This window comes from Macaca mulatta, chromosome 2 (assembly GCF_049350105.2).
Source record: "Macaca mulatta isolate MMU2019108-1 chromosome 2, T2T-MMU8v2.0, whole genome shotgun sequence".
In the NCBI taxonomy this organism is placed as follows: Eukaryota; Metazoa; Chordata; class Mammalia; order Primates; family Cercopithecidae; genus Macaca; species Macaca mulatta.
In genome coordinates this window covers 181,806,951-181,828,347 of record NC_133407.1, presented here as the reverse complement: position 1 = coordinate 181,828,347, position 21,397 = coordinate 181,806,951, and the positions used below count along the sequence as shown (strand labels likewise).

The following is a 21,397-nucleotide window of genomic DNA, read 5'->3' as shown; positions in this document are numbered from 1 at the left end:
GTTATTTGTTACTGAGAAAGGAAACGAAGGGATAAATCACTGAAGTGGGGATAGCTGTCCCCATTGCCCAGGAATTGGGTTGTCCTGCCCCGACAATTTAAGTTACAATTCAAACATCATTTTGAAAAGGCCATCCTTTTACCAACTGAAACGAATAACAGCCCCTGGCCACTCTATGCTAGTGGTTCTCCCACTTGGCTGTACGTTGTAATCATCTAGGGACCTTTTTAAAAAAAGCTGCTTCTTGGGCCTAATCCCACAGATTCTGATTTAATTGGTTGAGTGGGGCCCAGTTATTTGTATTTTAAAAAGCTTCCACGATGATGATTAATGTTCATGCAGGGTTGAGGACCACAACCTATCAATGTGTTCAATATTTTAAAAATAGCACTTAGTACGATGTGACTTACATAACTGATTTTATTACTTCTCCACCTGCCATGTAACCTCCATGAATACATGGGGCCCTGCTTTGGAAGAAGGGCAAGGGAAGGTCCAGATGAGTCAGCACTTTGGGCATGTGAGGCTGGGGGACATGAAGGAGGAATGGAATCTGTGGAAACAAGTCCTGCAGACTAGTGCCCCTGCTTCATCTTTTTTCAAGGATTGACCCTATTTGGTTAACCTGTCATTGTTGGGGTCCTGGATGGGTCTCCAGTTCTTCATTCTTTAGATCCTGCCCTGTTTCATGGTCTTACTCAGCATCCTATGAAATACAGCGACTCTTTGCAAAGTTTGAAATATAAGCAGTTAAGTGTAGATACTTTCCATGTAAATCTGTGCTTTTGTCTCTTACTATTCTTCTGAAATATATATTCTGAATTAAAGTTCCAGAGACTTGCTGTGACTAGTACAATTACATTTATGTGGCTAACAGGTCAGAGTATTTAGGATACGGACTGCCTCAGAAACTGGACAGTTTCTATGCAGTTGTCCTCTAATATATTATCTTTGTGAAATGGTTGCCTGAGAACATTAGCTCCCCAGAGGATAGGGTTGCTATCTCATTTTCTTTGTTTAGTATTGAACTCAGGAATTTCATTTGTGTTACTGACAATTGTAATTCCAAATGATGTAAGTGACTACTTTGTAATTCTCTTGTGAGATGGGGGTAGGAATCCTAATGGCAGTCTGGAGTTGTTGTTACAGGCCTTAAAGAAGTTAGATTGGCCACTATGAGTCCTGAATATGGAAGTAGGCTTAATAAAAACTTGGCAGAACACTTCCAACAAATTCTGGGTTCCACATGTAAGGCAGAGCATGCATTTAACTTTTTGCTTGTCCTTTGCACGTATTAATAAAAATAAAGCATGAGTAAGTGGTGGTCTGACATTTGAAAACAGGATCACTCAAGTTTAGATTCCTTGAATAATAACTTTTAGATCTGTACAGATACCCCTTTTTTTCTGTAGGGGAAAACAAAATCATTGGATCATTGAACTACAAAATTATAATAGTTTTTAAGAAAAATAACATTTGGAGCTTTTATCTTTGGTTTATATTTTTTCACTTATATTGCTATTTATAAATTTTTTTTTTTTTTTTTTTTTTTTTTTGAGACAGAGTCTTGCTCTGTCGCCCAGGCTGGGGTGCAGTGGCCGGATCTCAGCTCACTGCAAGCTCCGCCTCCCGGGTTTAGACCATTCTCCTGCCTCAGCCTCCCGAGTAGCTGGGACTACAGGCGCCCGCCACCTCGCCCGGCTAGTTTTTTGTATTTTTTAGTAGAGACGGGGTTTCACCGTGTTAGCCAGGATGGTCTCGATCTCCTGACCTCGTGATCCGCCCGTCTCCGCCTCCCAAAGTGCTGGGATTACAGGCTTGAGCCACCGCGCCCGGCCATTTATAAAGTTTTGACCTTCTGCCAAGGTCTGAGAGTGATTTACCAGGTTGAAGTTAATGTATTTAAATAGACAATTACTATTTTTTATTAGTAAGGAAAAGGAAACGTTCCTATGCCCACTCCTCCCACTGTATCATGTATAACTCTCTGCCTGTAAAATTGAACTCTTAATTTCTAATGTTTTTCTTTACTTCATTTTCAGTATCTTTAACCTTTATATCATATACATATTTTTGTTGCAGCAAGAAGAATTGTATAAAATGAAAAAAACATTGATGTGTGCTTCAAATGTGGCATGAAAAAAAAAGGACCTCTGATCAAAATTGACTTGAGTTCAGGATTTCATGCTGGAAGGAATGTTAGATGTAACTTCTAATTTCTAGTTCCAGTAAACATCTCTTCTTGGAAAATTTCCAAAAGAGGTAAATTACATTGAATTATATATTTTTATTTTTTTGGTTAATCTGAGGAACTTTTTTCTAGAATCATTCCCTGCCAACACTGTTGTTCTTACTTGATTTTAAGGCTCCTTGCAAATAGCTTTTTTGTTATAATGCGTAGGTTTTATGTTTATAGGAAAATACCAGAAACTTGTTATAGTTTGTTTACACTACAGTCACCTCATGCTGTGAATTAGGTTTCTTCTTTTACTTAGAAATCTTTCAGTTTAAGTTGAATTGATTTCACAGATATGATTTAATGCTTTGTTTCTCCTATGTCTCATCTTTAATTTTTACTTTTAGAAATTGGTTTTATTCTTTATTTTATTTATTTATTTTTTTGAGACAGAGTCCTGCTCTGTTGCCCAGGCTGGAGTACATTGGTGTGATCATGGTTCACTGCAGCCTCGACCTCCCAGGCTCAAACAATTCTCCTACCTCAGCCTCCTGAGTAACTGAGACTATAGGTACGTACTACCATGCCCAGCTAATTAAAAAAAAATTTTTTTTTGTAGAGTTGAGCTCTCACTATCTTGCCTCGGCTAGTCTTGAAGTCCTGATCTCCGCAATCCTCCTGTCTTGGCCTTCCAAAGTGTTGGGATTACTGGCGTGAGCCACCATGCCTGGCCCAGCTTTATTCTTTATATTTGTGATTTTCATTTCCCAGTGAAAAATTAGGACATACAGATAAAAGAGAAAACAAAAACTGCCTAGAGGTGACAACTATTAAAATTTTAGTGCGTATCTTTTCTTTTCTTATTTTTTTTTTTTTGAGATGGAGTCTCGCTCTGTTGCCCAGGCTAGAGTGCAATGGTGCGATCTCGGCTCACTGCAAGCTCTGCCTCCCGGGTTCACGCTCTTCTCCTGCCTCAGCCTCCCAAGTAGCTGGGACTACAGGTGCACACCGCCACACCCGGCTAATTTTTTGTATTTTTAGTAGAGAAAGGGTTTCACCATGTTAGGATGGTCCCGATCTCCTGACCTTGTGATCCGCCTGCCTCGGCCTCCCAAAGTGCTGGGATTACAGGTGTGAGCCACTGTACCCGGCCTATATCTTTTCAAAGAGAGGTCTGTCTAGTGTGCCTCACGCAACATCTATTTAGGTGTACAAATGTGATCTCTCAAATGTCAGTGCTCTACTTACAGCACAAAGTCAGGTCTTTTCCTGGCACGATCCTCCTAAATTATTGTCAGTAGAAGCCTCTAGCTGGGAGGGGATTCTTGCATTGCTGCCTGTAGTCCTGTAGTTCTTTCGCTTTAGAGTCTCCTGCCCTTGTCTTCCTTCTGCATCACTGGCAGCTGTGTGCTGCTGCTGCCTGGCTGAACCACTCTGATGTCCTTTAAATGGCTCGTGTCAACACAACCCATGACCACACCTGCCTATGGTGCAACTAAATTCCTGTGGACTACCATCTTTGGTCTTTTCTCTCTCTGGCCATCGTGGAAACCTGATTTTTTTTTTTTTTTTTTATGGACAACTTTTTGAGAAGGATTTCGATAGCAGAACAGTTGGGACCCTGATGACAGAGTTATCCTCTATTTTGCAGCCAGCTTCTTCCAAGAAGTTATAGACAGTTTGAGGTGGATGAGTGCCTGGATATTGGAGAGAGGAGGTGTTAGGGGTCAGGAAATGGAGAAGCACAGTCTTTCACAGTTCCTGGCATCCCTGTGGAGGTGGCCAGGACTGGTGGATTTATTTCTTCTTAAAAAGGTACTGACATCTTGTCTAATATGAGCCTAAGTTTTTCAAGGGGAATTTCTGGCATTTAGTACAGTGTGTGGTACAGAGTAGGCCTCCATAATTATTTGTTGCATAGATTGTTGAATCATTGTGTACCATGTAAAGAACTAAGTACCTTGAGCAAATCAGAAAAGTATGATGCAGTATCATTAAGTTGCTTTTCTCTGATATATGGTTTTTTAAAAAAAATATAGTCATAATTGGTGTAGTCTAGTTTGAGAGATAAGAAATACAAATGGAGTGTGAGGGAGAAAAAAATACAAATAGAGATCAGCTGAGAAGTGAAAATAATAAGTACTATGGGAACTCTGAGGATGGAGAGCTTGTTCTCCTTTGTGCCTATCTCCTTTGTGAAGCTGATGGGCATTGTCATTGTGGTTGGGACTGGTTCAGACTGGTGAGGCAGAGGAGTGAGAGAATGGGGGCTTGCCAGGTCCAACACAAAGTGGAGGGGAGAGTTGATGCAGCTGAGCTGTTCTGAGATACTCTGCACCATGATTTTGTACCCTTTCTGCCTTTATTTCTGTGTCCTGCCCTTCATGGAACGTCTCCCTGGGGATAGAATACTAGGACATTTTCTGTTTACCTGTATCGAAATGGCAAGTGGAAAGAGCATTTGAATTTGTTACGTGGGAGAACAGTTAGGCACGGCTGACTCTGAAGTCCCCTGCCTCTAGCAGGTGTGATGAAGGATTTTGGGATCCTGTTACCCATTTTTCAAGCTTGACTTTCCTCTCCCACATCTTCCAGGCAGGTGTGTGTCCTCCTGTGCCTTACTACTTAGCTGAGGGAGCATCAGGACCACATATGCGGTGGGGAGAGCTGGAAACCTAAAGAGTGTAAAGAGTGTCACATCTCCTACCATATGTCTGTATGAGAGGGGTGGCACTTACTGTTTTCCAGAGAATGTCAGGATGCTTTGCACAGTATCCCAGAGCTCTTCATGAAAACAGTTTCCTCTTCATGTTCTTTAAGTGTGGGTAATGTAGCAGTGTTACATAATTTAAAGGGAAGGGGAAGGGAAGTGATTTTATTGACTGAGGTCTCTGTAGAAATTTAACAGTTACTTTTATTTCACAATTTCTGAGTTTGAAGGCATACTTCTTTGCTATCTTAAAAGTTAAAACCTAAATAGGCAATAGGGGAAATAATGTATTTACACAGAAGCCTGACACTGGAAAAGGAAACTTGGAGATTGTCTGGAAATGAAAAGACGTTACTGTGCTCTGTCTCTTTGCTTTCTGCTTGTGACTTTGGGCCTTAGATAAGGTTAAGGAAGAGGAAGTGTGATGTTTTTCCTCTCACCCCACCCTAAGCCATTGCAATTGGTGATGTTCTCTCATCTCTCCTCTTTGAAGAAATATGTGCTTCTTGAATCAACTGCAGTCTCTCCTCTACATAAGAGCTCTTAAGGGTACTAGCAGGATAGAAGCAAATGAACCTGAAAGCTCATCTGCAGCTCAGAAAAACAAAGACATGGAATTTTAAAGAGTGAAGGTAGCATGGTGTTGGCCATGGGTGAACAAGACACAGCCAGACAATGTGGACCAATTTCTTCAAACTACGGCTTTTTTGCTGTCTGCTTGCAGTGTTGATGGTGGTGGTGCTGGTCATCAATGTTACTCAGGTAGAGGTGAGTACCCAGTATAATCCCTCATAACTAAGGGAGCTGAATCTGGGGATTTGGGGCTAGCTAGCCTGGGAAAAGTTGGTTATCGGAAGCTTATCGTAGTCACAGTTCTTGTTTTCATTTATTTGGTAAGTATTTGCGTGCTCACAATGGTTATATACTGTGCTAGTCACCGAGGGTACAGTGAAGTCATTTCTTCACTTATGGGCCTTTCATTCTAGAGCTCATATTATAAGTGTGCATGGAAGAATAGTAGTAATCATAATCACATAATAATAGTAATGATAACTGGAGATGGTGAAAAGTGCAATAAGGAAAGGGAGCTATTCTAGGATAGCTTTAGAGTGATAAAGGAAAAACCTCTTCAAGGAGGGGAACTTCTAGTCGACCCATGGGAAAAAGCTGAAGGAGTATTTCAAGGGAGGGAGTAGACGAGTCTGTTTTGGAGATTACTAGATGGTACTGAGGGGCGGGGACCATGTCTTAACTGAACCCCTCACAAGGGCCTGTTACTAAGAAGGTACTTAGTAGTGTTCCTTCTTCCCTGGCCCCAGCCCCGATGTGAACTTATATAACCAAAATTTATGGAGGAGTTTCTGTATAAAGGATGCTGTCCTTTTGTTTTGTTGGCTTGTGGTACTTCTCAGATTACATATCCAACTTAATTATGGCATTTCTTTTCTTACTGGGTTTTATTAGCATAAGGTGCTCTAAAAGTCAAGCCATAGGCTTTTAAAAAAATTTCTCCTGCTGGAATCAACTTTGTGGTTTTTAGCAGAACACTTAATCTCACTGTGAAATGGGCACACTGAAGTCCTGCAGATCTTTTTCTGTGCGCTCTGAGTAAAATTTGTTAGGTACTTTGGAGAATGTGAAGTAATTCTGTCAAAGAGTCTGTTAAAGATTTCCTATTAGAAATAGGCTTATGGCATAAAAGCTAGGTATTTCTTCTTCTTTTTCTTTGCTTAAACTGTTCTTGCATGTTTTACTATATAAGACACTACCAATCCTACACCGATAGTTCCTTTACCTGGAAGCTGTTGATGATCTGTCTAGATATTTTAGACACTCCTCTTTTTTTAAAGTATTTTTTTGTGGTAAATAAACGTAACATAGAATTTGTCATTTTAACCATTTTTAAGTGTGCAATTGAGTAACATTAAGTACATTCACATTGTTGTGCAATCACCACCACCATCTATGTCTAGACCTTTTTCATCTTCTCAAACTGCAGCTCTTTACCCATTAAACAGTGATTACCTAGGTCAGGCGCAGTGGCTCACGCCTGTAATCCCAGCACTTTGGGAGGCTGAGGTGGGAGGATCCCTTGAGGTCAGGAGTTCGAGACCAACCTGGTCAACGTGGTGAAACCCCGTCTCTACTAAAAATACAAAAATTAGCTGAGCGTGGCAGTGCACGCCTGTAATCCCAGCTATTCCGGAGGCTGAAGCATGAAAATCACTTGGACCTGGGAGGCAGAGGTTGCTGTGAGCCGAGATCATGCCACTGACCCCCAGCTTGGGCTACAGAGGGAGATCGTCTCAAAAAAAAAAAAAAAAAAAAAACCAAAAAACAATGATTACCCATTCTTGCCTACCCACTTCCCCTGGCATTCACTTAGTTCTACTTTGTGTCTCTGTGAACTTGACAACTCTAAGTACCTTATACAAGTGGAATCATATGATATTTGTCCTTTTTTTATTTTTTTTCTTGTTTGAGACAGAGTCTCACTCTGTTGCCCAGGCTGGAGTGCAATGGCATGATCTTGGCTCACTGCAACCTCTGCCTCCTGGGTTCAAGTGATTCTCATGCCTCAGCCTTCCGGGTAGCTGGGATTACAGGAGTGTGCCACCACGGTTAGCTAATTTTTGTATTTTTAGTAGAGATGGGGTTATGCCGTTTGACCAGGCTGGTCTTGAACTCCTGACCTCAAGCGATCCTCCCACTTTGGCCTTCCAAAGTGCTAGGATCACAGGTGTGAGCCATCAAGCCTGGCCTGGTATTTGTCTTTTTGTGATTGGCTTATTTCTGTTAGCATAATGTGCCTAAGGTTCACTCATGTAGCATGTTATCAAAATTTCTTTTCTTTTTAAGGCTGAGTAATACTTCTCTGTCTACACATAGATGGAGGAATATTATTCAACCTTAAAAAGGAAGGAAATTCTGATAACATGCTACAGCATGTACATACATACCACATTTTATCCATTCATCTGACATTTGGGTTGTTTCTACCTTTTGGCTATAGTGGATAACAAGTATTTCTTCAAGACTCTGCTTTTCATTCTTTGGAATATGTACCCACAAATGGAATTACTGGATCATATGGCAATTTTAATTTTTTGAGGCACCACCATATTGTTTTCCATAATAGCTGCATCATTTTTTATCCACATCAATAGTACACAAGGGTTCCAATTTCTTTGCATCCTCGCCAGTACTTGTTATTTTGTTTTGTTTTTGATAGTAGCCTTCTTTGTGGGTGTGAGGTAATGTATAACAGTAATTTTAATTTGCATTGCCGTAATTATTAATGATGTTGAGCATCTTTCTATAATGTGCTTTTGGAGAAATATCCAATTCCTGTACTCATTGTTTAATGGAGTTGTTTGTTTTTTTTGTTGTTGTTGTTGAGTTGTAGGAGTTTTTAATATATTCTGGATATTCACTCCTTATCAGACATATGATTTGCAAATATTTTCTCCCATTCCGTAGGTTGCTTTTTCACTCTGATTTTGTCCTCTGATACACAAAAAGTTTTACTTGGATGTAGTCCAGTTTATCTATTTTGACTTCTGTTGCCTGTGTATTTGGTGTCATATCCAAGAAATCATCGCCAAATTCAATGTTGTGAGACCTTTCCTCTGTGTTTTCTTCTAAGAGTTTTATAGTTTTAGCTCTTATGTTTAGGTCTTTGATCTACTTTGTTATCCTTTAAAAAAATTGTGATAAAAACATAAAATTTGCTAATCTTAGTTATTTTTAGGTGTACAGCTCAGTAGCATTAAGTCTTTTTTTTTTGAGATGGAGTCTTGACCTTTTGCCTGGGTTGGAGTGCAGGGGTGCAGTCTCGGCTCACTGCAACCTCCTCCTCGCAGGTTCAAGTGATTCTCTTTCTTCAGCCTCCCGAGTAGCTGGGATTACAGGCGTCTGACACCGTGCCCAGCTAATTTTTGTATTTTTAGTAAAGATGGGGTTTTGCCATGTTGGCCAGGCTGGTCTTGAACTCCTAACCTCAAGCGATCCACCCACCTCAGCCTCCCAAAGTGCTGGGATTACAGGCGTGAGCCACCATGCCTGGTCTCAGTAGCATTAAGTCTTATTTACATTGTCTTGAAATAGATCTCCCAAATCCCTTTTATCCTTTTAATATCTGTAGAATTGTGTTTATCTTATTACTCATGATCACTCTGACCAGAGGTTTGTGTTTTATTGATCTTTTTGAAGAACCAGCTTTGGATTTTATTTTCTGTATTTTTTCTGTTTTTTTGTTTGGTCAGTTTCCATTCTGATCTTTATTATTTCCAGTTTTCTGTTTACTTTGGATTTAATTGTCTCTTCGTAGTTTCTTAAAGTGGTAGCTAAAGTCATTGTTTTGAGATTTTTCTTTTCTAATTAAATGTTTAATTCTGTAAGTTTTCTTCTACAAGACTGGGTGTGGTGGCTTAGGCCTGTAATCCCAGCACTTTGAGAGGCTGAGACAGGAGGATTACTTGAGGCCAGAAGTTTGAGACCAGCCTGGGCAACATAGCGAGACCCCATCTTTACCAAAATTTTTGAAAAATTAGCTGAGTGTAGTGGTGTGCACCTGTAGTCCTAGCTACTTGGGAAGCTGAGACGAAAGAATCCCTTGAGCCCAAGAGTTTGATGTTATGTGACAGAAAATAGTAAGGATATACAGAAGATGACCAACACCATGAACCATGTTGATCTAACTGACATTTAAAGAATACTCCACGCAATATGAGCTGTGATCATGTCACTGCACTTCAGCTTGGGCAACAAAGTGAGACCCTGTCTCTAAAAAAATAAAAACAAAAATATAAAAAATTTATTTCTATATACTGCTCTAGTGTATACCACACATGTAGATATTGTTCTCATTTTCATTTTCATGCAGCTGAACTACATTCTAATTTCTCTTTTTCTTTTCTTTAACCCATGTGTTATTTAGGTTTTTTTTAATGACAGGTTTTCACTCTGTTGCCTAGGCTGGAGTGCAGTGGCATGCTCATGGCTCACTGCAGCCACAACCTTTGGGCTCAAGTGATCCTCCCACCTCCCCCTCCCAAGTAACTCGGACTACAGGTGTCTGCCACCATGCCCAGCTAATTTTTTATATTTTTGCAGAGATGGGGTCTCACTATGTTGTCCAGGCTTTTCTCAAACTTCTGGGCTCAAGTGATCCTCCTGCCTAAGCCTCCCAAAGTGCTGAGATTACAGGTGTGAGCCACTGCATCCAGCCCTGTATATTATTTAGAAGTGTTATTTAACTTTCAAATATTTGGATATTTTGCAAATACCTTTCTGTTATTGAGTCCTAATTTAATTCCCCTGAGAACATACTTTGTATGACTTGAATTCTTTTAAAACATTATTGAGATTTGTTTATGGCACAGAATGTGGTCTATTTTGGTATATATTCTATGTGTACTGGAAAGGAATGCATTCTGCTTTTATTGCGTGGAGTATTCTTTAAATGTCAGATCAACATGGTTCATGGTGTTGGTCATCTTCTGAATGTCCTTACTATTTTCTGTCTACATGCTCTATCAGTTATTGAAAGGAGACTATTGAAATCTTTCATTATAATTGTGAATTTGTCTATTTCACCTTGCATTTCTGTCAGTTTTCACTTCATGTGTTGTGAAGTTCTGTTCTTAGGTACATAAATGTTTAGAATTGTGTCTTCTTGATGAATTTAGTTGCTTTATCATCATGAGTTGGCCTTCTTCACCCTTGGTAAAATTCTTTGCTCCGAAAGGTACTCTATATGGTATTATATAATCACTCTAGCTTTTCTTTGTTTACTGTTAGCAAGTACATCTTTTCCCATAATTTTATTATTTTTTATTTTTTTTTTGAGACAGGGTCATGCCCTGTTGCCGAGGCTGGAGTGCAGTGGCACGACCATAGCTCACCACAACCTCTGTCTCCTGGGCTCAAGCAATCCTTCCCTCTCAGCCCCCTGAGTAGCTGGGACAATGGGTGTGCGTCACCACGTCTGGCTAATTTTTTGTATTTTCTTTTAGATACAGTGTTTCGCCATGTTGCCCAGGTTGGTCTTGAACTCCTGGGCTCAAGTGATCCGGCTGCCTTGGCCTTCCAAAGTGCTGAGATTACAGGTGTGAGTCACCACCACACCCAGCCAGTTGTTATTTTTTAAACCTATTTGTGTTTTTATATCTATTTATTTATTTATTGAATTATATTTCTTTTTAAACTTTTATTTTAGGTTTGGAGGTACATGTGAAGGTTTGTTACATAGGAAAGCATATGTCATGGGGGTTTGTGTATGTATTATTTCATCACCCAGTTATTAAGCCCAGTACCCTCTCTGCTCCTCTGCCTGCTCCCACTCTCCCCACTCAAGTAAACCCCAGTGTGTGTTGTTTCCTTCTTTGTGTTCATAAGTTCTTATCATTTAGTTCCCACTTAGAAGTGAATACATGCTGTATTTGGGTTTCTGTTCCTGTGTTAGTTTGCTAAGGATAATAACCTCCAGCTCCATCCATGTTCCCACAGAAGACATGATCTTGTTCGTTCTTATGACTGCATAGTATTCCATGCTGTATATGTAATATAAGATTTTCTTACATTTTCTTATATTTCTTATGGAACATAAGATTTTCTTTTTTTGTTTTTTTTTGTTGTTTTTGTTTTTTTTGTTTGTTTGTTTGTTTTTTTGAGACGGAGTCTCGCTCTGTCGCCCAGGCTGGAGTGCAGTGGCCGGATCTCAGCTCACTGCAAGCTCCGCCTCCTGGGTTCACGCCATTCTCCGGCCTCAGCCTCCCGAGTAGCTAGGACTACAGGCGCCCGCCACTGCGCCTGGCTAATTTTTTGTATTTCTTAGTAGAGATGGGGTTTCACCGTGTTAGCCAGGATGGTCTCGATCTCCTGACCTCGTGATCCTCCCACCTCGGCCTCCCAAAGTGCAGGGATTACAGGCGTGAGCCACCACGCCCGGCCAAGATTTTCTTTATCCACTCTGTTATTTATTTATTTTTGAGTCAGAATCTTGCACTGTCACCTGGGCTGGAGTGCAATGGCGTGATCTCTGCTCACTGCATCCTCCGCCTCCCGATTCTGCTGCCTTAGCAGCATCACTTGCTGCTCAGCCTCAGCAGTTACTGCCCAGGTGTGAGTAACTGGGATTACAGGTGCCCGCCACCATGCCCGGCTAATTTTTGTGTTTTTAGTAGAGACGAGGTTTCACTATGTTGGCTGAGATTACAGGCGTGAGCCACCGCCCCCGGCCTTATCCAATCTGTTATTGATGGGCATTTAGGTTGATTCCATGTCTTTGCCATTGTGAATAGTGCTGCAGTGAACATTTGCATGCATGTGTCTTTATGGTAGAATGATTTCTATTCCTCTGGGTGTATACCCCATGATAAAATTGCTGGGTGGAATGGTAGTTCTGCTTTTAGGCCTTTGAGGAATTGCCATAATGCTTTCCACAATCATTGAACTAATTTTCAACTCATACGAACACTGTTCCCTTTCCTCTTCAGCCTTGCCAGCATCTGTTTTTTTTTTTTCTGACTGGTGTGAGATCTCACTGTGGTTTTGATTTGCATTTCTCTAATGATCAGTGATATTGAGCTTTTTTTTATATGCTCTTTGGCCACATGTGTGTCTTCTTTTAAGAAGTTTCTGTTCATGTCCTTTTCCCACGTTTTAATGGGGTTGTTTCTCTCTTGTAAATTTGTTTAAGTTCCTTATAGATGCTGGGTATTAGACCTTTGTCAGATGCATGGTTTGCAAATATTTTCTCCTGTTCTGCAGGTTGTCTGTTTACTCTGTTGGTAGTTTCTTTTGCTGTGCAGAAGCTCTTAAGTTTAGTTAGAGCCCAGTTGTCAATTTCTGCTTTTGTTGGAATTGCTTTTGGTGTTTTTGTCATGAAATCTTTGCCCATTCCTGTGTCTGGGATGGTATTGCCTAGGTTGTCTTCTAGGGTTTTTACAGTTTTGGATTTTACATTTAAATCTTTACTCCATCTTGAGTTGATTTTTGTGTATAGTGTAAGGAATGGGTCCAGTTTCAATTTTTTGCATATGACTAGCCAGTTATTCCAGCACTGTTTATTGAATAGGGAGTCTTTTCCTCATTGCTTGTTTTTGTCAGCTTTGTTGAAGATCAGATTGGTTGTAAATGTGTGGCCTTGTTTCTGGATTCTCTATTCTGTTTTGTTGGTATCTGTGCCTGTTTCTGTACCAGTACTATGCTGTTTTGGTTACTGTAGCCTTGTAGTATAGTTTGAAGTCAGGTAACATGATGACTCCAGCTTTGTTCTTTTTGCTTAGGATTGCCTTGGCTATTCAGGCTCTTTTTGGTTCCATATGAATTTTAAAATCGTTTTTTCTGGTTTTATGAAGAATGTTGTCGGTAGTTTGATAGGAATAGCATTGAATCTGTAAATTGCTTTGGGCAGCATAGCCATTTTAATTATATTGATTCTTCTTGTTCATGAGCATGGAATGTTCTTCCATTTGTTTGTGTCTTCTCTGATTTCTTTGAATAGTGTTTTGTAATCCTCATTTTAGAGCTCTTTCACCTCCTTTGTTAGCTGTATTCATGAGTATTTTATTCTTTTTGTGACAACTGTGAATGGGATTGCCTTTCTGATTTGGCTCTCAGTTTGGCTGTTGTTGATGTATAGGAATGCTAGTGATTTTTGTACATTGTTTTTGTATTCTGAAACTTTGCTGAAGTTGTTAATTGGACAAGCTTTTGGACTGAGATTATGGGTTTTTCTAGATATAGAATCTTACTGTCTGCAAACAGAGATAGTTTGATTTCCTCTCTTCTTATTTGGATGCCCTTTATTTCTTTCTCTTGCCTGATCCTTTGGCTAGGATTTCCAATGTTGGATATAAGTGGTGAGAGGTGACATCCTTTTCTTGTGCTGGTTTTCACGGGGAATGCTTCCAGCTTTTGCCCATTCATATTGATGTTGTCTGTGGTGTTTTTATATTTAAAGCAAGTTTCTTCTAGCTAGCATGTAATTGGATCTTGTTTTTTAATACAGTCTGATAATCTCTGCCTTTTAGTTGGGTTGCTTAGCCTGTTTACCTTTAATATATTTTTTGAAAGCATTATGGTTACATCTACCATTTTGCTGTTTGTTTTATATTTGTCCCACCTCTTCTTTATTCTCTTTTTCCTTTTATTCTGCCTTTTTTTTTTTTGTATTATTTGACAAGGTGTTTTGTGTGTGTATGTTTTTTTGTTTTTGTTTTTGTTTTAATCTGTGCTTTTCCAGTCTGGCTGGTAGGAAGTACTATTCCTGTATAAACTCAGGTTACTGTTTTTTTATTTTTAAATTTTTTTAATTTTTGCTTTCAGGTAGTTCTTTCCCCAGCCTCCAATAGTTTCCTTATACACATATGTTCATAATTGCTCTGTTGAATACTGGAGTGGGACTCTCTGTAGATCTCCTGAGTTATTTTTCTTCACAGTTGTTCTGCTTTCCTGTGAATTATAATCACCATGGTCTTCAAGACTCTCAGCCTTATCTCCTTGCCTTGGGTGGTTTGCCATGCTCTACCTGGGCTCCTCTTCCTGTGCTGCAACCTGGAAACTCTCTCAAGACGCTAAGCAAAGGACAGTCCTAGGGCTCACCTCGTTTGTTTACTGTCTATTAGGCATCACTGTGTTTTATTGTCTGATGCCTAGTGTCTGGAAAAGCATTGTTTCATATATTTTGACTTTTGTTTTCTGTTGTTTCATGTGGGAGGCTAAAGTGCGTTACTGTTTCTCTATCTTGGCCGGAAGTAGAAGTTTGAGGGACTTGAATTTGTGGGGAAAGAGATTATAGAGAAGCTGAAAAGGGGGAGGAGAGGATGAGATCTAGAGCACAGGTGGAGCACATAGCCTTCTATAGGACATGGAACATGAGGATATTGTGAGTATTCTTATTTTATTACTTTTATAGGAGGAGCCACATTCCTTTCTCTGACCTAAGAGGGAAAAATATCATGATGGTTGGTAATGCAGATACATTTGCTGCCAGAGAGTAGGACATTCAGGGAGTTTCTGGCTGTGAAGGAGATGGAAGGTAGAAGGAGGGTAGAGCCCAGGAGGTTTGTGTACAGGGGTTGGAAATAATGGTTTTCTAGATGGAGTTTGAAATAATGGATTTCTAGATGGAGTAGGATGGCAGAGGGACAATACATTTCAAGACCTTAAGTGTGCATGGCATTTACCTGCATTGGTTTTGTGAATGTGTGTGCTAATTTTATCATATTCAACACACTAAATATTATAATAGAGAAAAAAGATAGTTGTGTAGGTCTTGGGCAGAGAAGGAGGAAGGCAAAGGGAGAGACAGAGAGACTTGAGAGGGTAGGCCACAGTCCCACATCATAATGTTATAACAGGCAGGAGGAAATGTTAGAAAATTATTCTTTTGTTCCACTTTAGTTCTTGGAAACTTCCGTACTTAATGCCAGCTAAAAGCTCTAATTATTTGACGAACCAACTCTTTTCTACTGAATGGAGAAGGGAGGTATCAATATTGAATAAACAGTTGTGATATTGCAAATCAGATGCATCTTTTAGTGGAGGGAGCTATAAGCATTTTCACCTGTCTGAAGAGGTCATCTTGTCCAGCATGATACTGTTGTCAGGAATTTTAAGCTGCTTATTACTGTGATGATAATTGATAAAGAAGCTTGGAGTAAATGGAGAAAAAGCTCTGGCTCTGAAATTTGGCAGTCTCTCACTCCCTAATCCCTTTCCATACTATGCTTCTGACACTTACTGTACTCTTGTGATTGGAATATCTTATCAGTTTCTAAAAAGCAGACTCAATTTTAATTAAAAATATTACATAAGATGGCGCAATGGCTCATACCTGGATTCCTAGCACATTGGGAGGCCCAATGCACATATATATGTGTAAACAGGATACAGGAACAAATGGGCAGGAAAAAAGTTATATACCTAACCTGAGGCATATAACTAACCTACCTAAGATGTAGAAAACTACACCTTACATTATGCAATTAGTTAAACTGCAGGGGAATAAACAACAACAAACATATATATGCACATATATGTGTGTGTGTATGTGTATATATATCTATATATCTATTTTTTTTTTCTTTTAAAGTTTTTGAGACAGGGTCTTGTTCTGTTGTCCAGGCTGGAGCGCAGTGGCACGATCTCAGCACACTGCAACCTCTGCCTCCTGCGTTCAAGCAATTCTTGTGCTTCAGCCTCCTGAATAGCTAAAATTACAGAGGTGCACCACCACACCCAGCTTAATTTTTGTATTTTTAGTAGAGACGGGGTTTCACCATGTTGCCCAGGCTAGTCTCGAACTCTTGAGCTCAAGCGATCCCGGTCTGCCCACCTCTGCCCCAAAGTGCTGGGATTACAGGTGTGAGCCACTGTGCCCAGCCTAGTTTTAGTTTATATTTATTTATGTATTTGTTAGAGACAAGGTCTTGCTCTGTTGCTCAGGCTGGAGTTCTGTGGTGTGATTATAGCTCACTACTACCTGGAGCTCCTGGTTTCGGTGATCCTCCCAGCTCAGCCTTTCACGTAGCTTAGGACTACAGGCATGTGCCACCACGCTTGGCTAACTTTTAAAAAAAATTTATTGTAGAGATCGGGTCTTGCTATGTTGCCCGGGCTGGTCTTGAACTCCTGGCCTTAAGCAGTTCTTCTGCCTCAGCCTCCCAAAGTGTTGGAATTACAGGCATGAGCCACTGCACCCGACCTACTACTGTTAATGAAAGATAAGGCCTCTGCTTACTTCATTCTCCTTCCACAATTTGTAAAATTAATTTTATTTCTATATATAACATTAAATAATGTATTTAGACCTTTTATTTCCCCAACAGCCTAAGATAATATATCTTAACTTTCTACTCTAAGTGATGAAGAAAGCACTATGCGTTCTTACTTATTTATTATTTTTTTTTTGAGATGGAGTCTCACTCTATCACCCAACCTGGAGTGCAGTGGTGCAATGTTGGTTCACTGCAACCTCCGCCTCCCAGGTTCAAACAGTTCTCTGCCTCAGCCTTCTGAGTAGCTGGGATTACAGGCACCCGCCATCATGCTCGGCTAATTTTTCTGTTTTTAGTAGAGACGTGGGGTTTCAGCATGTTGGCCAGGCTAGTCTTGAACTCCTGAACTCGTGATCCACCTGCCTTAGCCTCCCAAAGTGCTGGCATTACAGATGTGAGCCACCTCACCCGGCCTACTTCATTCTTTTATATTTGATTTCCACTAGTTATAATATTACTTTTGCATCATTAGGTGGATTCTTTATGGACTGTGTCCTTCAAGGAATTGGTCCATTTCATCTGGGTTATCCAATTTATGGTCACAGAATTGTTCATAATAGTCCTTTGTTCCTTTAATGTCCATGGGATCTGTAGTGATGGCCTCCTTTTCATTTCTGATATTAATAATTTGTGTCCTCCCTCTTTTTTTCTTAGCCTAGCTAGAGGCTTATCAATTTTATCAATCTTTTAAAAAACCAGCTTTGGGTTTCATTGATTTTTCTTTATTAATTTCCTGTTTTCAACTTCACTGATTTCTACTATCATATTTATTATTTTTCTTCTGCTTATTTTGGATATTGTTTGCTCCTCTTTTTCTAGTTTGCTAAGATGTAAGGTTAAATTATTCATTTTAGGTCATTTTTCTTTCCTAAAATATGTATAGTACTATGAATTTCCCTCTAAGCACTTCTCTTGCTTCATCCTATAGTGTTTAATAAATTATATTTTCACCTTCACCTAGTTAAAATATTTTAAAATTTCTCATGAGATTTTGTATGTTACCCATTTGTATACCATTTTGGGATTTTTCCAGCTATCTATCTCTATTGATTTCTAGTTTAATTTCATTATGGCTTAAGAGAAGACATTGTATGATTTTTATTTTTAAAAATTTTTTAAGGTGCATTTTATGGCCCAGAATGTGGTCCGTTTTGGTGAATGTTCCATGTGAGCTTGATGTGAAGTAGTTTACAGATGTCGACTATATCCAGTTTATTGATGGTGCTATTGAATTCAACTATGTCCTTACCGATTTTCTGCCTACTGGATCTCTGTATTTCTGATAGAGGAGTGTTGAAGTCTTAGACTATAATGTAGATTCATCTATTTCTCCGTTAGTTTTTGCTTCACATGTTTTGATACTCATTGGTTAGGTACTTACATGTTAAGGGTTGTTATTTATTTATTTTTTTTTGAGAATTGACTCCTTTATTATTATGTAATGACCCCCTTTATCTTTGATAACTTTCCTTGCTTTGAAATCTGCTCTGAAATTAATACAGCTGCTACTGGTTTTTTTGGGTTAGTGTTAGCATGGTATATCTTTCTCCATTCCTTTCTTTTATTTTTTTCTTGGTGTTTCACCATCTTAGGTTGGACTGGGTGGCTAAAGTGGGCTGGAGTTGGGTATTTCCCTTCTCTCAGGTTGGTTAGGCTCTGATAAAACTCCAATAGGCTAGGTTCTGATAAAGTAGTTTCTCTTGAGGGGCAGCTTTGTTCAGAACAACACAGTGCTCTGCATACTTCAAAATGAGTCCTTTTCCCTTTCCCTTCCTGGAAGCCCAAGAGAATTTTTTCTTTGATATTCACTGTGAGAATCCTGGAGCTCAAACTCACTGTGTGAGCTCCTGGAGCTAAAACTCACAGAAGTGTGGGGAGCCCTCTGAATTTATGCCGAAAATACAGAGACCTATTATAGTGGTAATTTCTGTTGTTTGTGTCTTCTTCTTTAGTACTTGGACCATGAGACTGTTTCAGCCACATTCATCGACAGCAGTGGACAGTTTATTTCCTCCCAGGTGACAGGAATTAGCCGAAATCCTTACTGCGGCTATGATCAGCAGATCCTGTCCAGCCAGGAGCGCATGGAGGAGGACTCCTTGCTGGCTGCCTTGCACCGACAGGTTCCTGATGTGGCCCCAGTTCCCTTTGTGAAAAGCACTGACCCTTCTTCCAGCTACTTTGTCATCTTGAACTCTGCTGCCTTCTTTCAGGTGGGAAGCCAGCTGGAGGTGCTGGTTCATGTACAGGATTTTCAAAGAAAGCCCAAGAAGTATGGTGGAGACTACCTGCAGGCCAGAATTCACTCCCCCAAGCTGCAGGCTGGGGCTGTGGGCAGGGTGGTGGACTACCAGAATGGGTTTTACAAGGTTTTCTTTACTTTGTTATGGCCGGGCAAAGTTAAAGTGTCCATATTTCTGGTCCACCCCAGTGAAGGGATCAGAGTTCTTCAGCGCTTACAGGAAGATAAACCAGACAGGGTCTATTTCAAGAGTCTCTTCCGTTCGGGAAGAATTTCTGAAACTACTGAGTGCAACGTGTGTCTTCCTGGGAATCTGCCCCTGTGTAACTTTACAGACCTCTACACTGGGGAGCCCTGGTTCTGCTTCAAACCAAAGAAGCTCCCTTGCAGCAGCAGAATTACCCATTTCAAAGGTGGATACCTGAAGGGTCTCCTAACTGCTGCAGAGAGTGCTTTCTTCCAGAGGTACGTGCTGTTTTTTCTTGGGGATAATTTGAAGAGTTCTTTTCCACTGTCCTTGTCCCATTTAGGAGACTTTCTGGTATTGGATATGTGTTTCTTATCTCTCTCTCATCGTGGCCCAATTCAGAAGAGGTAGGGAATAAAAAAATAAACATAGATTTGTATTTTTCGTTAGTGTTTTACAAGTGAAGCTTAGTGCTTATCTAAGTCCAAATTAAAGACCTTTTACCCTTGAATTTTTTTCTTTACCCTCATATCTGTTTTACTTTAGAACCACATAGTGGGTTTGCACAGTAGCTGTGTAAGTAAAATCCCTTATTCACAGAACAGATAAAAGTTATCCAAGGGCCAGGTGTGGTGGTGACTCATGCTTGTAATCCCAGCACTTTGGGAGGATGAAATGGGAGGATCGCTTGAGCCCAGGAGTTTGAGACCAGCCTGGGCAACATAGCAAGACCCCATCTATTTTATGTGAAGAAAAAATACAATCCAAGAACAGGCTGGTAGGCCTAGTAGTCAGGCTGGTGTTTTGTCTTTGTATCTAATGAACTGAAACTTTAAAAAGTAACATAATAACGGTTTTTAAAATCATTTGAACATACTGATTAAAAAACTATGAATATGGCAACATTGGGTTTACTTAATAAGCATAGGAAGTCAGGAATGCCACAGAAAACTATATTTTTTAAGCTATATAGTTGTTGAAATTATTGCAGTATTGTGTTCAAATTTCTATTTCAAATATAAGCATAAAATATTTTCAGCATGATGATAAATACATAGAATAATGTGCAGAAAGGAATATGGAACCAATATGAATTACAATTTGTGTTTTCTTCAACATTTCATAACATTACTAAGACATAAAAAATTATAAAAGCTACATGTTTAAAAAGTACCATTTTGGCCAAGTGTGGTGGCTCATGACTGTAGTCCCAGCACTTTGGGAGGCAGAGGTGGGAGGAAGGCTGGAGCCCAGGAGTTTGAGGTTGCAGTGAGCTGTGATCACAGTTGCACTACAGCCTGGGCAACAGAGTGAGACCCTGCCTCAACAAAAAAGTACAATTGTTTGAAAGAATGTATACATGTTTTTTACTTTTTAATGGAGTATATTGTTTTTAAACAGTCCTTGGTAGAGAGAATTTTTTTCTTGGATAAAAGGGAGGTATTTTTGTTAAGTACATCTGGGCACCCTAAAAAATTTCATAGTTTATGTCCACTCATTACCAGACGGGAGAAAAGTTGCTACCATAAAGTATGTGGTTTGTAGGAGTTCCTAAAATAAAACCCTTCAGTTTTCCACCCTCAAGTCAGCTTTTGGTCATACCGGGTTATGTACATGTGTAGTGGATTCATGCCATACCTTTGGAAGGCCAGCAGAGGGAGCACTACTCAATGTACAGTGTTTACTGTACTGCTGAGAAGACTAGTATTTTCTATGGTTCAGTACAAAATGAAAACAAAATGAAATTTCACAGCTCCTCCAAACAAAACCAAAACAAGTTTTTTCATTTTATTCCTGAGTTCAGGTTTCAGACATGCTGTTTATTAGTGACTGAGCAGATTATTTTATTTCTGTGTACTTTTTTGCCTATGTATGAAGACTACTCAGTTACCCTATTTTAGAGGGTTGGTTGGTTGGTTTGTTTTGCAACAGAGTCTCACTTTGTCACCCAGGCTGGAGTGCGGTGGCATGATTGTAGCTCACTGCAGCCTTGACATCCCGGGTTTGAGCGATTCTCCCGCCTCAGCCTCCCGAGTGTGCGCCACCTCCCGTGTCAGACTACAGGTGTGTGCCACCACACCCAGCTAATTTTTGTATGTTTTTTAGAAATGTGGTTTCACTATGTTGCCCAGGCTGGTCTTGAACCCCTGGGCTCAAGTAGTCCTCCTGCCTTGGCCTCCCAAAGGGCTGGAATTACAGATGTGAGCCCCCATGCTCCGTTAGAGTTGTGTTTTTAGATTTTTAAATTAGTATGGATACATACTAGTTGTACATATTTTTGAGGTAGATATGATAT

General features: G+C 39.9%; 1 protein-coding gene across 12 annotated transcripts in view; it reads left to right on the top strand.

Annotated features, from left to right (window-relative positions):
* Positions 1-21,397, top strand: part of NXPE3 (neurexophilin and PC-esterase domain family member 3) — a 41,749-nt gene that overhangs the window by 1,142 nt on the left and 19,210 nt on the right. For 3 of the 12 annotated variants that reach the window (XM_015128764.3, XM_028843194.2, NM_001194109.2), the window contains 4 exon segments: positions 2,083-2,262; positions 2,630-2,747; positions 5,380-5,654; positions 18,625-19,379. In XM_015128764.3, coding sequence (XP_014984250.1) covers positions 5,562-5,654; positions 18,625-19,379 — 848 coding nt within the window. In that variant the 5' untranslated portion in view covers positions 2,083-2,262; positions 2,630-2,747; positions 5,380-5,561. 12 annotated transcript variants of the gene reach the window in all.